Source organism: Channa argus, chromosome 6 (genome assembly GCF_033026475.1).
Source record: "Channa argus isolate prfri chromosome 6, Channa argus male v1.0, whole genome shotgun sequence".
NCBI lineage: Eukaryota > Metazoa > Chordata > Actinopteri > Anabantiformes > Channidae > Channa > Channa argus.
Window position 1 is genome coordinate 1,460,819 of NC_090202.1, and position 15,154 is coordinate 1,475,972.

General features: G+C 39.1%; 2 protein-coding genes across 3 annotated transcripts; one reads left to right on the forward strand and one right to left on the reverse strand.

Moving 5' to 3' along the window:
* Nucleotides 1-2,909, reverse strand: ift20 (intraflagellar transport 20 homolog (Chlamydomonas)). Its single transcript, XM_067507565.1, has 5 exons — nt 2,788-2,909; nt 1,961-2,099; nt 1,780-1,865; nt 1,518-1,621; nt 1-412 (listed from the first exon to the last, which is right to left on the reverse strand). Exons 2-5 carry the CDS (start codon nt 2,085-2,087, stop codon nt 334-336), a joined length of 396 nt encoding a protein of 131 aa, XP_067363666.1. The 5' UTR covers nt 2,088-2,099; nt 2,788-2,909; the 3' UTR covers nt 1-333.
* An 874-nt stretch (nt 2,910-3,783) lies between these two features.
* On the forward strand, nt 3,784-11,805 carry tnfaip1 (tumor necrosis factor, alpha-induced protein 1 (endothelial)). 2 transcript variants are annotated; one of them, XM_067508404.1, is made up of 8 exons: nt 3,784-3,967; nt 5,156-5,511; nt 5,865-6,034; nt 7,752-7,835; nt 8,074-8,126; nt 8,251-8,446; nt 10,389-10,463; nt 11,007-11,145. In XM_067508404.1, exons 2-7 carry the CDS (start codon nt 5,265-5,267, stop codon nt 10,440-10,442), a joined length of 804 nt encoding a protein of 267 aa, XP_067364505.1. In that variant the 5' UTR covers nt 3,784-3,967; nt 5,156-5,264; the 3' UTR covers nt 10,443-10,463; nt 11,007-11,145. The 2 variants fall into 2 exon arrangements, with proteins under 2 accessions (XP_067364505.1, XP_067364504.1); XM_067508403.1 differs by lacking the exon at nt 10,389-10,463 and having other exon boundaries at nt 3,787-3,967; nt 11,007-11,805.
* The last annotated feature ends 3,349 nt before the right edge of the window (nt 11,806-15,154 follow it).

Consider the following 15,154-nt stretch of genomic DNA (forward strand, 5'->3'; position numbering starts at 1 on the left):
TTTTCTTTTGCAATATACAGGATTTATTCAACAAGATAACACATGAAAGACAATGTCATACACAACAGAAAACAATAATGACGGAGACAGCTCCTTCTGTGTTGTGCCCATAATTACAGATGCATGTACATGCAGTATTTTAATTGATGCAATTAATTAATAAAACTAACTATATATAGAGTAATTAGTTCTGAAGTATAAATAGTATAAATAAATGTCTTTTGTATAAATAGTTCCATCATCTTCCTTGTTGGTCTGACATGTTGACATATTTGGTGTGAACTAAATGTTCTAGCTTATTCAGGAAATTTGACTGGAGAAATCGTAGCCTTACTACTGTTGAATAAATTGGTCGATGAATTCCTTCTGCTCAGACTCCACTTTACACAATGCTTCATACTCGATACGATACCTTAAAAAAGGAATAAGAACAGAATACAAATTATTAGAGAATGAATGCAATAAGATAAAACCCATCACTTTTGACCAATTCTATGTGTAGTAGACATAACCAGTGTCTGTTGTGTCTTTCAGCAGTAACAGTGCTACAGTTCATACATGCTGACATCTTTAGAGTATATAGTATATTAAGTATAAGTATATAAGTAACAAATTACCTATATTAATTAATCCAACTATAGGCAGTAGTAATGGACAATAATTGGTTATTTAAAAAGTCACAGATGATATAAACTAGACTTAAATGTGTAACATTTAAGTAACATTTAAGATATGTTTTTTATACTGTGACAGTACAACTAAAAGTTTAGTATATCATTTTTAAACTGTTTTACATCTGCATTAACAGCAGTAAGAACTTCCCAATGATACATAACAGCAGGCTGTTGTTATAACACTTTTTCATACAATTAAACTGTTATTTAGATCAGCTTCTTAAGTTTTCAAGAACATTACTTGGAGGGATAGAACCCGAACCTTTTAAACCATTTATCTATTACTATTTATTTGACTTTGTCCAATTACCTCTGGGCCTCTGAAAATGAGGGAGCATGTATAGAAATGAACACGGTAACAGTGACAAGAGGTGTGGAATAATTTTAAAGTGGTCGATTTTGAGTCAAGCAACACTACAACACTGCCTATTATAGTTTGCATCTATTAGGTTGACCAAACTTTTAAATAAACTTTGGACAGCGTGCAATCACAAAAAGTTTGGGTCCAATTTGCCCCTTCACACAATTGAGGGCATTGCTGAATCACTAGTTGGAACTGATTAATAGAGCAGAGGATCCTGTAGGATCATCCAGTTTTTTCCTCAAATTTTAATTCTCAGTACAAAACAGCACACCTCAGCACTTCGAGGTAGCCTGCTGGTGACCACTACAGGCCACCTATGTGTTTGTTTTGCTCTGAAACTCACATGTTTCTTTAAGTCTCCTGTATTTTAAAAATCAGTCAAGACTTGGCCTTAGGCAGAACAACAACAATGCTGTTGGGACACATGGCATTTTGTTGTTTTTGCTGCCCATCCCGTTTGTTCAAAACACACATTTTACCTCTCAAGTTGCATCTTTTTCTCAGCAATCAGAGCCCGAAGCTGCTGCTGCTCAGCCTCTCTCTGTTTTGGCATTGACTTCAGCACGTTTCTGGCTCCTATTGCCTTAAGAATAACAACAGAAGATAATTATTAGTTAGCAGACAAGTAAACTGTACAGTATATCTGAAAGCAACTATGGTGAGTTGAGCAAGAGTTCAACTAATTCAAGGTTCAGCACATGGAAAATCCTCTGAAAAGCAGCTTCAAAGATCACGGTTTACCTTAATTTTCTCTGTCTCTACTTCTTTTGCCAATTCATCAATCAGCTCAATATTACCTCCAACATTCTTCTGAAACTGGTCGACTTCTGTAAAAGATTTGACAAAGTAACACTTTTATCTCCAACTGGTATCTGCGAAAACCCTCATGACAAGATGGTCATGATAAATCTTCACTACTTACTGTCCACAAACTCTTTACAGTCCTCCTTGAGCTCTGATGTATTCTGGCTGACATCGGGCTCCAGAACCAGGAGCTTGTTAAGTTCATCAAAATAAAAACCTGCCTTTGCTAAGGGGTCTTTAGCCATGGCCACTGGGTCCTATAACAATGTTGAGAAAAATAAGGGGTAAGTAAACAAAAGAAGGAAGCGCACACATTTAAATGAAATACAGATTAGACTTGTAGGGCATGAAATAGACACAACTCTTTTATATGATATATTATAGAGACAAACTGAGATTAACAGACCTTATTATAAGATAACATGTCATTCTGACAAGTGGTTTTAGTCAATCAACGTTTTGACACACTTTTTGCTGACGGCATGTCGAGCTCCATTCAACTTGCTTTAAACACTTTTAACATGTTTTTTGTAAACAAATACATTGTAACTATTTTGTTGACTGTGCCTTTGATTCAATGTTTAGACGAACCAACGTGGAAGATATTGGCATTGGTTACTTCTAATTAGCTATCAGATAAAGTTAGACTTCATCAAGTGTAACGTCCATCATCGAGTAACATGAACTTCACCATGTATCTCAAGATTTACCAAAAGCTAACATTAACTGTCACGTTATTAATATCAATGTTAACTAGAGAGCGTAAAACCATTTTCAAAGACTGGGAAGTTTGTTTTATCGCACAGACTAATGTGTTCAGGTAGTTAGCGCTAATCCAGTTAGCTAGCTAACGATCCAGCTAACCTGCTCACAAAACCGGACTGGACGGCGACTTTAAAACAATGTCAATGTTAAGATATTTATCTGTAACTATGTGTAACTTACGTTCAGGACAGAATATCGTGTGTTTGCCTGGTGAAACCACTATCACCATGAGCACAGACGTCTCCTTGTTGTTGTGTGACTATGTGGCCAATGCAAAGCAGAAAAAGCTCCGCCTCCTGCATGTGCTGTCTGCGCGCGTGCGTGTGTCTATCTCATCTTATTGCTTAGTAATGATATCTTAATCTTCAATATTATTATTATTATTAATACTATTCGGATTTTTTTTTTATTTGTGGCGCCCAAGTACTTTCATCTAGAAACACCATTCAACTTCAAAACGTTCAGCTCGCAAGGGGCATTATTGCTTCCATACGCTATATTAATATAATTTTTACTTTTTAAAACAACCGATGACATCATCAATTACATCACATGATTGCTTTTTAAGGCTAACTGGCTTTGACGTTCTCCATCCTATTTGCCTATTGACTTTTTACGGGTAACTGGCTTTGAAGTTTGCCTGAGCAGCGTATAAGGGGGAGACTTTCAGCAAGTTACGCTTGTTTCAGCTTTGCTTAGAATACGCTTTCAGTGCATTTGCTTTTTGGAAATTGTTTTTCTTGTTATAGCTTATGACCATTTCCATCATCCAGAATAGAAACAAACGTAAATTAAAATGTGTTATACTTTTATACTTTCATACGCCCAATAAAGATGATCTTCCTAATTTCAGGTTGCTCTTACTCTGAAATTAAAACAGAAACTGCAAAGTATGGTGGCCCATTAAGGACATATTATAAATAATAAACTGCTCATCTTGTTAATCTATTTATTTGCCCCTTACGAACACTTACCATAAGTCCATCTATTGTTTTGTCTGATTGTTATCCTAAAATATGCGTTAATCACCTCTTTTGACCAGTTCCCGCGGAAACCATTTTTCGAAAATAATGTTCCATTAAGATATAAAACCTCTGACTAGATGATGGAAATGACTCGCAATTCCCGTTACTGACTGTGGGAGGCAGCATCCTTTCAAATTGTATATGGCTGCCTGTGCAGCAGCATCATCATTAGAAAAGGAAGAAGAAGAAAGAGGAGGAGAAAGCTTAACTTCTGTTACTTTTTTTGAACAATTAAATATAGATTTATGTTTGTGTCATTAAGATAAAAGAAAAGGTTACCCAAGGACACCTTGTATGATTATCTGACAACAGCTAAAGGACGTATGGAGAAGTTGGTAAGTAACGCTAAACGAAATAGCTCATAATCCAGTATCCAGGTACGCTGTAACGCCTTTGGCTAACACTGTGGCTAAGGACGGTAACATAAACGTCAAGAACGTTATAGAAAATAAGGGACTTTTATGGCATTTTTGTTTAGAACACAGCGTTATACGTCTGGAAAACATCGAACCCGTCTAATAGTATCTGTATGTTTCAGCCAATTCTGTGTATGTTCAACACAGCCTGTAACCCAGATTTTACCACACACTGAACGTATAGGATTGACTAGCTCACATTTCTTGGGCTACTAACGCTATTCAGCATTAGCTTGATGCTACTATGTAGTAGCGGTAGTAGTAACAGCGAAAACAGGTTGAACTAACGGGACTTTGTGGCGGTGGAATATCAGTTTTCAGGTTGACCAGAATCTAACATAAACATTACAATGTCATGGATTTAACCTAATATGTATGTATATAACATTGTGCATATGTGTGTGTGTGTGTGTGTGTGTGTGTGTGTGTGTTTGTACGGAAACAAATATCCGAGTTAACTTCAGTCCTAACTTCTTGATCCTGCAGTTAGTTGAAGTTAGCTGTTACTTCAAAGTAACAGCAGCTTAGCTAACTGAAAAATGTGTTACGCATTGTTCGCTATTACCTAACTTTAGCTAGTTACTCATCCGTGACAGGTGTCTTTATATGAATAACGTTACCTGGTCAAGATAAGATGTAACTTTAATGTTACGATGTAGTCCAATATTAAGTACCCGCTAGCCTCCAAATAGCAATAGCTAGCACTGTTGTACCTTTCTGTAATAATTCACATCTACATAACCTTGTGAAACCCTACGTCTCTGTGCCAAACTGAAACATTAGCTCCATTATAGGGGGTGACCTGCCAATATCTGGTGGACTTTAGAAAGCTGGCTCTAATTTTATTTAATATGCATTTTAAAATAAGTGAGTTGCTTGTCCAGTTATTCATTGATATGTGCTCCCTCCCTGTTTCCTGCCCATCTACATTCCATGTATTGGGGAGGGGAACTGAGGAAAAGAAAACAGAATGTTGGTTTCCACGATGTGTTGTGATACCTGCCATTTGCCACTGGGGGTCTTGCTTTCCCAGTTCACCTTTGTTATTCATTGACCTATGTGGGGTACTGTAGCTCCAGAAGGTAAATTTCAGCTTTGTGTTATCAGGAATGATTTGGAGTAGTGAGAGGTTGTGGCGGCCTCATCAGTAGCGGTCACCACGGCGGGGGACCTACGGACCTCCGTCTGCAGGGTGGTCATCTACCTCCAAAGGGACATGTCCGGAGACAGCTGTCTGCCCGAGCATCACACCCATTCTAAGTCAACCTCCCCAGCCCCTCCTCTGACCTGTCCCAAAACCAAGACCTGCAGTTATCGAGGAGTGGTTGGCGTAGGCAACAAGTATGTCCGGCTTAATGTTGGTGGGACCCTTTTTTACACTACACTACAAGTACTGACCAGGCAAAACTCCATGCTGAAAGCCATGTTCAGTGGCAAGAAGGAAGTGTTTACTGATAAAGATGGTAAGAGCTGCAGACACAAGTTGATTATTCTGTGTAAATATTAAGACAAATCATGCTTTTCTGTTTCCCCAACACAAATCTGTGAACATTAAAACGAAAACGTGTATTGTAGTTTTAACACTTTGTTAAACATACCGTTATGTACGTTTCACTGTCATGACTGGTCATCTGGTTTTACTACACGTATTATTTCACTCATGCGTCAGTTGCCTATTTTGTTGAATGTGAAAACTTTTTAATTCACTGATCTTGTAAATGTCTAAATCAGGCCGACATTCTTAGCCAACAGGCTAAGAATGCAGGAGATAGTAAGTAAGATGTGCACATTCTTAACATGGTCTCTTGCTGTTCAGGCTGGATCCTAATCGACCGTAGCGGAAAACACTTTGGCAGCATCCTATGCTACCTGCGTGATGGCTCAGTTACCTTACCCAAAGGCTCTCAGGCCGTCCAGGAGCTGCTGGCTGAGGCCAAGTATTATTTCATCCAGGGCCTGTTGGAGCTGTGCCAAAACTCACTGCAGGTCAGTAACTAGTCTTTCAGTTTTAATGCTTTGTCAAGCATGATGTGATCTTAGGACTAGTAATTAGCTGGTTTTTGACAAAGATAAATGTTACCTCTGCTAAATTTATCTAAACATTTCTTCAGTTTGCAGTAAGTGTGTTCTGACACCTAGACCGAAACACAAATATTCACGGTTGTGATTCTGGAAGACAGCCGCAAATTTGATGCATTGTCCTGTATAGTGTAAGAGAAATTAAGATGTATAAACAGAGTCCCAGTATAAGCTGTCTGTCACAGCAGCAGCTCTGTGTACAGGGTTTGAGGCATTCAGTCACATTAAAAAGCATAGGTCATCTTGTTCAGTGTTCCATCCTGTTGGTGATTTAAAAAAAAAAAAAAAAGCTGAATGTTAACAGAGCTTGTAAATGTAAACCTTTGCACCCTTTTACACCCAACTGTATAACAAGAAAGTGAAATAATAAATTATTCAAAAGCAATGAAATCAGTTCTACCAAAGGCCCCAAACATCATCCATTTCACGATTATTAAGTTTAGTGTGCTGCTCCAAACACTGTAAGGTTCACAAATAGGTTAAATAGGTTCTGATCTGAGCTTTGTCATTGTTTTATTATGACGTTCCAGTGTTTCCCTCTAGATTTTTAAGGCACGGTGGCGAGAGAATGCACGCACACAAAACATTTGGGTTATTCATTCTTTTTTCAACACATCTCCCTAACATGGGCTACATACACACACGCACCTGCAGAGCAAAGAGGCCATGGAAAAACAGACAGAGGAAATGTGCATTGCAGTTGTTTTCTTACAAAATGTGTGTGGAGGCTTGACTGTGTTTGGTTTGGTTTTACAACGTCACCGCTGTGTAACAATCAGAAAAGAACGTTTGATTTCTCTGACTTAGAGTGCGAGCAGAGAAATCTGCTAACTGAGCTGTGGAGTAGGGGGCAATTTCGGACAGCGACTGGACAAATCGCACGGCCTTTAGTATGACTCACCAACGTATATGTCTGTGGCAGGGCTGGTTCTCATTCATTGTGTTAAAAAAAAAAAAAAAAAAACAAGCAGTAAAAATTTTGGGCATGACATCATCATGTTTGTCCTTATTTGCAGTGTGACTTGTGGGCTTTATATACACAGGTGTTTATTCTACGTCCAGTTGTCAGCGTGAATACTTTCAGAAGTTACTATTTGCCACAGCAGTGAGTTCTCTTCAGCTCCACAGAAAATATTTTCAGGTGCACAGATTAGATTTTTTATTTTTTTGAGGCTTACAGTGTATGTTTATGCCTCTAGGCTATAGCAGGAATACAGTTAGCTGCACCATCTGGGCATGATAAGTGGCAGTAGTTATGCATCATACTGACAGATGTTCACTGCAATATCTGCTGGACTGCCAAGGTTTACACATCCTTCGCTTTCGTGGAGGACAGATTGTGAGGCAGCTAGTCATTGAATTCTTAACTCACCAGCTGTCAGTCATTCATCATCATGTCTGGTAGTTTATGAATGATATCAATACTGAAGAACCAGATTTCTCCTCTTTAACACTTGATCATCATCCTATTCATTGAAACAATGATGATTAAATTCTGTTTGTAGCATTATTTAAATGTACCTTTAACACTTTAAAATATGTTAATTCTGGTCTAAAGACATTGTTACTACCAAAGTTATTATATCTACACACAGTATTATGTTTGTTGGTTTCTGACTGACAGGGCAATAAAGAGCAACCCCTGTGTGTTGTACCTGTCGTCACCTCCATTAAGGAGGAAGAGAGGCTTATCCAGTCTTCTGCTAAGGTAAATACAGTCTTTTTTTAAGAATCTGTAAATTGTTAAGTTGAAAATAGTCAGTATTTTTGAGCTTTTTAATACTTACAAAACTAAGACCCTTCTACAGTGCTGCTTTACATACATACGAATAATTTATATTGTTCTTGAAAATTAAAATATAAAATGACCTTTTTCTGCTTTGTTGTCACAATAATTTTATCAAATGGTTGATCCAACTTGATATAGTCTCTGTTTCCTCTGTTAGCCTGTGGTGAAGCTGGTGTACAACAGAAGCAATAACAAGTACTCCTACACCAGGTAAGAGCACCTACCTCAGCAAGTTGCTCAGAAGATGCTTCTTCTTTTGTTTGAGCTAAAGCCACAGAGTGGACTCAATGACGAAGGCCTTCTCCTCTACATAACTTGTCTTTTATTTTGACAGTAACTCAGATGACAACCTTTTGAAGAACATCGAGTTGTTCGACAGGCTGTCTCTCAGTTTCAATAGCCGAGTTCTCTTCATCAAAGATGTGATAGGAGACGAGATCTGCTGCTGGTCCTTTTACGGTCAGGGCCGCAAGCTGGCAGAGGTGTGCTGTACCTCTATCGTCTACGCCACAGAGAAGAAGCAGACCAAGGTGAGGATGCAGAAAGTTGTCTTTGAAAGGAAAAAGAGAAATTTTGCACATATGGTTTGAAATCATTGAGCGAAGGACTTTTTGGAGCATTTCCTTTGTTAGAATTCTCCATTTTATTGGGCCTTTCTTGGCTATGTACAGGTAAACATGTTTTTCACTGCACATAACAAAAACCTAAAAACCCCATTCAAAGCCTGGCTAAACCTGAAACTGAGGAGCACGGTTTACAGTGATGCAGTGCAGACTTTGTTCAGTAAGCCAGTTTTTTGGCACAGGTGGGCCTTTTTTCGGGGCTTTAAAACTGCAAAACGGGTGCCTCAACATGCAATTTAGTCCATGTAAAAGGGATATTTATAGTAAATTAAATCAGACAGAGCACATCTCATTTACTTTAGCCTCATTTGATATGAATGGTGTAATCAAGGTTCCACAGAGAAAACAACCAAAAAAATAAAATGGTTCACATATCAAAAAAAGCCCTGTTTTAACCTCATTATGAAGAGAAATAGCTATGAGGCATTTAAAATGTAGTGTTTCAGTCTGACACAAACGATTCTTTAAAACCTCAGTCAACATAACAGGCTTAAGATGGGGTTTGTTTCACTTAATGACACCAAAGAGTTTAAACGCCTCCCTCTTCAGCCAGTTGGGCAGAACTAACGCTTTTATGACAAGAGGTGAAACGTCTTGAAGCAAGTAAATCCATTTGCCACTGATTTCTGTGATACCCATGAACTTGATGATTGAGAAACTTCATTGACTTGGACAAGCCACACCTCAAGACCGTTTTTACCAACTTGCACAGATTTATAGCGTTTGAAAGGAAGGAGCGCATGCCTTACTATGGAAGCCTGTTTCTGCCACTGGGGGGGAAAAAAATCATGATCCTGTATCTCAAAAAATGACTTACTAAGTCAAAATAATGAGATAGTTTCTCAATAGCTCTTGTTATAGACCATATAGGTGGTAACTGAGGGCACCACCTGCTGAAGGGGGCGCTGCTGCAAGCCTCAAAAAAATGTCAATAAATAATAGTAATAATTTGCAGCCCTAACTGGCGCCCTTTCCCTTTTGTTCCATTTTGAAAATAAAAAATATACAAATACAGAAACAATGAACAAGAACAACACCCTTATTTGTTGTTTCAGATTTTTTTGATTGATGGGGATAGGACACGTTATTGGTGCGTATCTCAGGTAGTGCGTTCCTGTTGACAGACCTCAACAATAAGTCCTGGGTTCCCCAGGACAGAGGGGACTCTGTGGGGGGTGTGGGTGAATGTCGAATGTTTGCCAAGTCGACAATACCTGTGGATGGATGGACAATACCTCTCACCCGCTGACTCAGACGGTGGAGACTCAGCAGCAGACCGACACCCTCAGTGTAGGAAGGAGTGTTAACGTTCCCACCGCTGTAAGACTGTACAACTCAACAGCTCAGCTGAATATTTCTGATAATGGTTGAATACTGTAAATTCTCTTGGGTGTGTTAGTTTATACATGCTTTTGGATATGGGGGGGGGGGGGGGGGGCGGCGTGTCACATTTTCCTCATATTTGACACAGGCAAATAGGTGAGACAAAGCTTAACGGACATCCATACAAATTTACATAGATACCATTATTGCGAGCTACTATCCAATGACAGGAAGCTGTGCACAGTACGTCCTGGTGGTATCTCATAACTTTGACTTATTAAGTCATTATTTTGAGAAAGTATCTCATTATTTTGACTTAGTAAGTCATTATTTTGAGATACAGGATCATGATTTCTTTTTTTTCCCCCAGTGGTGGAAACAGGCTTCCATACCTTACAACTCAGTAAACAGTTAATACACAAATGTGCAAATTCAACAAGATTCCGCAAATTCTCATGTGTTCTTGTACCAAAACAATGTCAGTTATGTCAGACAGTCTATGCAGTGCAATTTTTTTATTGACAAGGCCACAAAGAGGGTGAGATCATGGATGGAGGAGTGTGGACAGCACAGACTGTAGAGCCTACAGAGGGAGTTGGAGGTCAGTGAACTAACTTCAGGTAAAGCTGTAGTTTCCCTCAGTCGTGGCATCATCAGATGTCGGCATCCGTCACGTTTCTTCCTGTCTGAGCATGTCTGTCAACTGGATCTGGAGACTGAAGACTACAGTCTTTTCACATCCCACAGTGCTGATAATTATTTGATTTGCCAACTGTCTGTACGAATGAACCCAGATAGGAAACAGCTGATCTGGCATTGTTCAGTCCTGATGACCAGTCCCGTTCGTAATGCATTAGGGACATACAGTTATCTACCCTATAACATGTCACCAGACCCAAACTCGTGGCTCCGAGTACCATAAGAGAAAGTGTTGTAAATTAGCCTGAAGGTATGTTATAAGTTGGATCTTTTGTTGTGTGCAGTACTAAATCAATCCTAAGAGTGTAGCACGCTTGGTGTAGTTTTGTCCATTAGAAATTGCACTATGCCAGCAGTTTTTTTTTTTGATCTGTAAATTGCTATTTATATGCAAAGCATTTTTTTGCAATGTAGGAAAACTTGTAATGGTCTCTTTCTCTATCAGGTGGAGTTCCCTGAAGCCCGTATTTATGAGGAGACTCTGAACTCGTTGCTTTATGAGACGATGCCACTGCCTGACAACTCTCTGCTGGAGGCCACTCGTCGAAGCTACAACAACTGTGGCTATCAGAGTGAGGAGGAGGAGGGCCCAGGAGGAGCTGAGCTTCGTGAGCGTGTCCGTCGAATCCACGTGAAGAGGTACAGCACATATGATGACCGGCCACTGGGGCACTGAGACTGAAGCCAGAAACCACTGGACAGATGTGAGCTTTTCATATTAATGACGAACAGACAAAACTCAAGTCTGTTGATGCTCATGCATTTCTAGTTTATATTGTTTTATTACGTTACAGTCTTCACCACTATCTTAAACCAGCCTAAATTGTGGCCTTATTATCAGAGCACTCAGAGCAACTACTTCGAATGTGTCTAGAAAGGTATTTAAAAAAAAAAAGATGAATTCTGATTAGTAAAGGAGAAATCACTCATATGCACTATTCCATAGATATAATATTGTTACACTCATAGTAGCATTTAAACCCGTGATCAGCAGGACAGCAAGTTTTATATTTATAGATTATATTTTTCATATGTATTTACAAGATTTAAAACTGTTTTTGCCAAAGATTAACCTGTTTTAATTTTAGCAGAGTTGGTGTGCCTTTCTCATGCCTTTTTTACAGTCTTGAATATAAAAGTTCCTGTATTTCAATTGTTCTATTGTCATTTTAGTAAGTGGAAATAAAATCTGCAGTTGCAACTCAAGTACGAATAAAAGTCCTGCTCTTAGGATCAAAGATCTAGCTGTGAATGTTATTTTGCCTCATGTCATTTTACCTTGACCAGAAATTGACATTGGAACCCACCACAAAGACTAAAGCCAATGGTCAACTAACCAATGTTCTGTATAAATGCTCTGCACTTGTATAGAGCTTTTTAACCTATTGGCCCTCAAAGCCCTTTACACGGCTTCTCAGTCCATCACCCATTCACACACACACACACACACTGATGGGGGAGCTGCTATGCAGCTGGCCAACACTCACCGTGAGCAACTAAGTTGGGGTTCAGTGTCTTGCTCAAGGACACTTTGTGACCGGATGAGCCGGGGATCGAACCAACGACTGAAGGATTGGTGGACGACATACAACATACCAGGCTGCATGTACTATAGGTGTTTTCAGATTTCCTGCCTGCCCTGTTTTCTTATATCAACATAATAACAATGTTTCTCTGTTTGCTTTATCTCTGTAGACTTTAACTGGGTTTACATGCATTTCATAAATGCAGCTTTCAGATCTCACCTGATTTATGAAAGCTTACTTTTCAAAGGTTAAGAAATGACTACATACTAGCTCTTTTAGGTGCTATACATGCGTGTTATTCCTTTCTGGTGGGATTTGCTTATTTCTCACCAGTAATAAGAGAAATAAGCGGATCTTGACATTTTTGTGATGCTTAAATTCTGTTTCAAAATTGAATTTGTATATCATACAAGAGCATTTCCCAACCTAAAGGTGGTGGTGTACAAACTTCATTTCTGCATTTGGGGACTGAAGAGACGAAATACTTTAAGTTCTGTTCTGTGTTGATATAGGATCTCATTTGCTTAATGGTTCAGGGCTTGTCAGCCATACTGTTGTAAGATTTACAAAGACGTGGAGCCTTCCCACTAAAACCCGACTGGGACATACCTACTTTTTCCTAAGGTAATATGTAAATAGTCGCTTATATAAATATGTAATCCACGTAATCCATTTGGCACAGCCTATTTTAACAAGGGATTGAAAGATTATTCACTTTTACCACAAAATAAAATGTGGTAAAAGAAAATAAAAGACTGCTATGTTTTCATACAGTTATGACTTTAATTTCTTTATTCTCAAGATTTCTGGAGTTAAATCCATCCAGATAAGGGTCAAGGTGACAGCAGACAATCAATTTTCTCCACTGCAGTTTGTCGCTGCCAAAGCACCGCAGCATTATGACGGGTCAGAAAGCATGATTGATTTTTACAGAGCAGTCAGATCAGTTGAAGCATTGAACATGGTGTTAGAGTAGCTTAAGAGATAACCGTGTTGCTTCCCAGCTGAGTGACAGATCTAGAAAAGATGGATGCATCCTCAGTCCACATGGAGCGACAAGCTTATAAATCGCACTGCTGTGACGTCACGCATGCGTTGCATCAGCGCTGACACTGGGGAGCATGTGTTGCACAAAGCACTATTTTTGGAATGTTCTTTGAACAGCGTTTCTCTTAGTGCTCCTGTGTTGGTACACTATGGAAAAATGCACTTTAATTGCTTAATTTTTTCAGGTCTGTTATATTCTTTTTTAGGTGGAGTATGTAACTGATTCAGTGCAGTAAATATTCATATAGTTTACAAATTTAGATGCATTGTATATTAAACTTTTATGTGCATTTGAGTATTTGTATTAATTGACATATTTCCAGATCTCCAGTTGATGAAATCCTGTCGACCATACGAATATATTTTGCACTTTCTTTTATGGGTGGGGTAAAAAAAATAAAAGTCAGGATAATCACGACGCTGTACCTCCAGCCAATCAGAGAGCTGTGATGTTTGACTTCTTTCTGCTTAAAGTAAACAAGATGGAGCTAACGTGCTAAGCAGGACCTCCATGGAACATCCCGGAGGAGTTTTACATCATTAGGAGTTCAGATAATATCACCTGGGGGAGCTCTGGAAAAGCAGGTTTACCACAGTCACAACCTCCATAGTTTAAGCAACGAGATGACATAATCTGAATTGAAAATTCCCCCAAATTATGTCACCTGGAGGCATTTTTTTTTTTTTTTTTTTTGCCAGAACAGATATTTAATGTAGGGAAGTCAAGTGGAAGTTTAAAAGCATTGTTGTATATTTACACTCTAAACTAAAGTTATGGGGAGCAAGTTGAAAACTTGTGAAGTTGCCCTTCAAAATCCCTCCCGACCCTGACTAACAGCGTGTCCGCTGAACGCAGTGTTCGGGGGACACCGGTCTCTACACCGTAGTGTTTGCGCGGAATGACGCAACATCAGTGGGATCAGTTATACGAACATTACAGTTATCAGGCTTTTTCTTCTCGGCCTGTTGCTTCATCAGTTTGATGCATCTATAATACCATATTACAGAAAACAAAACTAAATAACTGCGGTGAGCAGAACTACTGGGGGCATTATATTGGAGCCCCCCCCCCCCTCGGCGCTTTCCTGCCGTCCAAACCTGTAGTTGACTTCATGGTTGTCGTTCTACATAATAGAGATACGTCATTAGATGTAGCTGATTAGCTGGCGTTTTCTTTCTAATGCGCAATAAGCATAGATTGACATGACATAAACTACATATCCATGCTAATTCCATAATCCATCAAAATGTTTAGTTTGTTAAATATGAACCGCGGAGGTCCTGCTAGCATCATCCTCCATCTGGTTTACAGTAAGCGGTCAGAGAGTTCAAAAGTCACATCTCTCTGATTGGCTGGAGGAACAGCGATGTGATTGGCTGATACACATGTGAATTTTATTGTAAAGTGCAAAAAAGGTCCACAGATGAAGCAGATCCAGGATCCAGGAATATTCCAGAGCCAGGAATGTGTAAATCAGGATTTATACTAGAATGTCATTTTGCACAATTATTCAGACACAAGTACGGATTTGATTTACACAGCATTTACATTTGTAAATCATGAAATTCACAGAAGATGTGAAATGTTTTACTTCCCCACCCGTGGGAAGATTCGTATCCACAGGATGAGATCTGCAAATGCACAGCTCGAGGTCCACAAATCCTTGGATCAGGATTTGCACTTGAAACAGTGTCTTTGTGCACAAAAATGTACAAATGGGATTTTCTTTTTCCGAATACAAGTCCAATTTTTACTTACAATGCATCTAAATTTGTAAATCGTAAAATACTTATACGAATATTTATTGCACCGAATTAGCTCCATAGTGGAGTCTATGCAAAAAAAGAGCTCCTCTGCATGAGATATAAGATCTTATTGTTGCACCTATCAGACGATGACAAAGGCAAAGCAGTTTTCCAGCATTTCACACCTTTCCCAGGAGCTCGGCCGCGTAGCTGTAACTCCTTCCTGCCCGATGGGAAAGAATGACAGGATGCTAAATTTAACCGGACGCTCTAC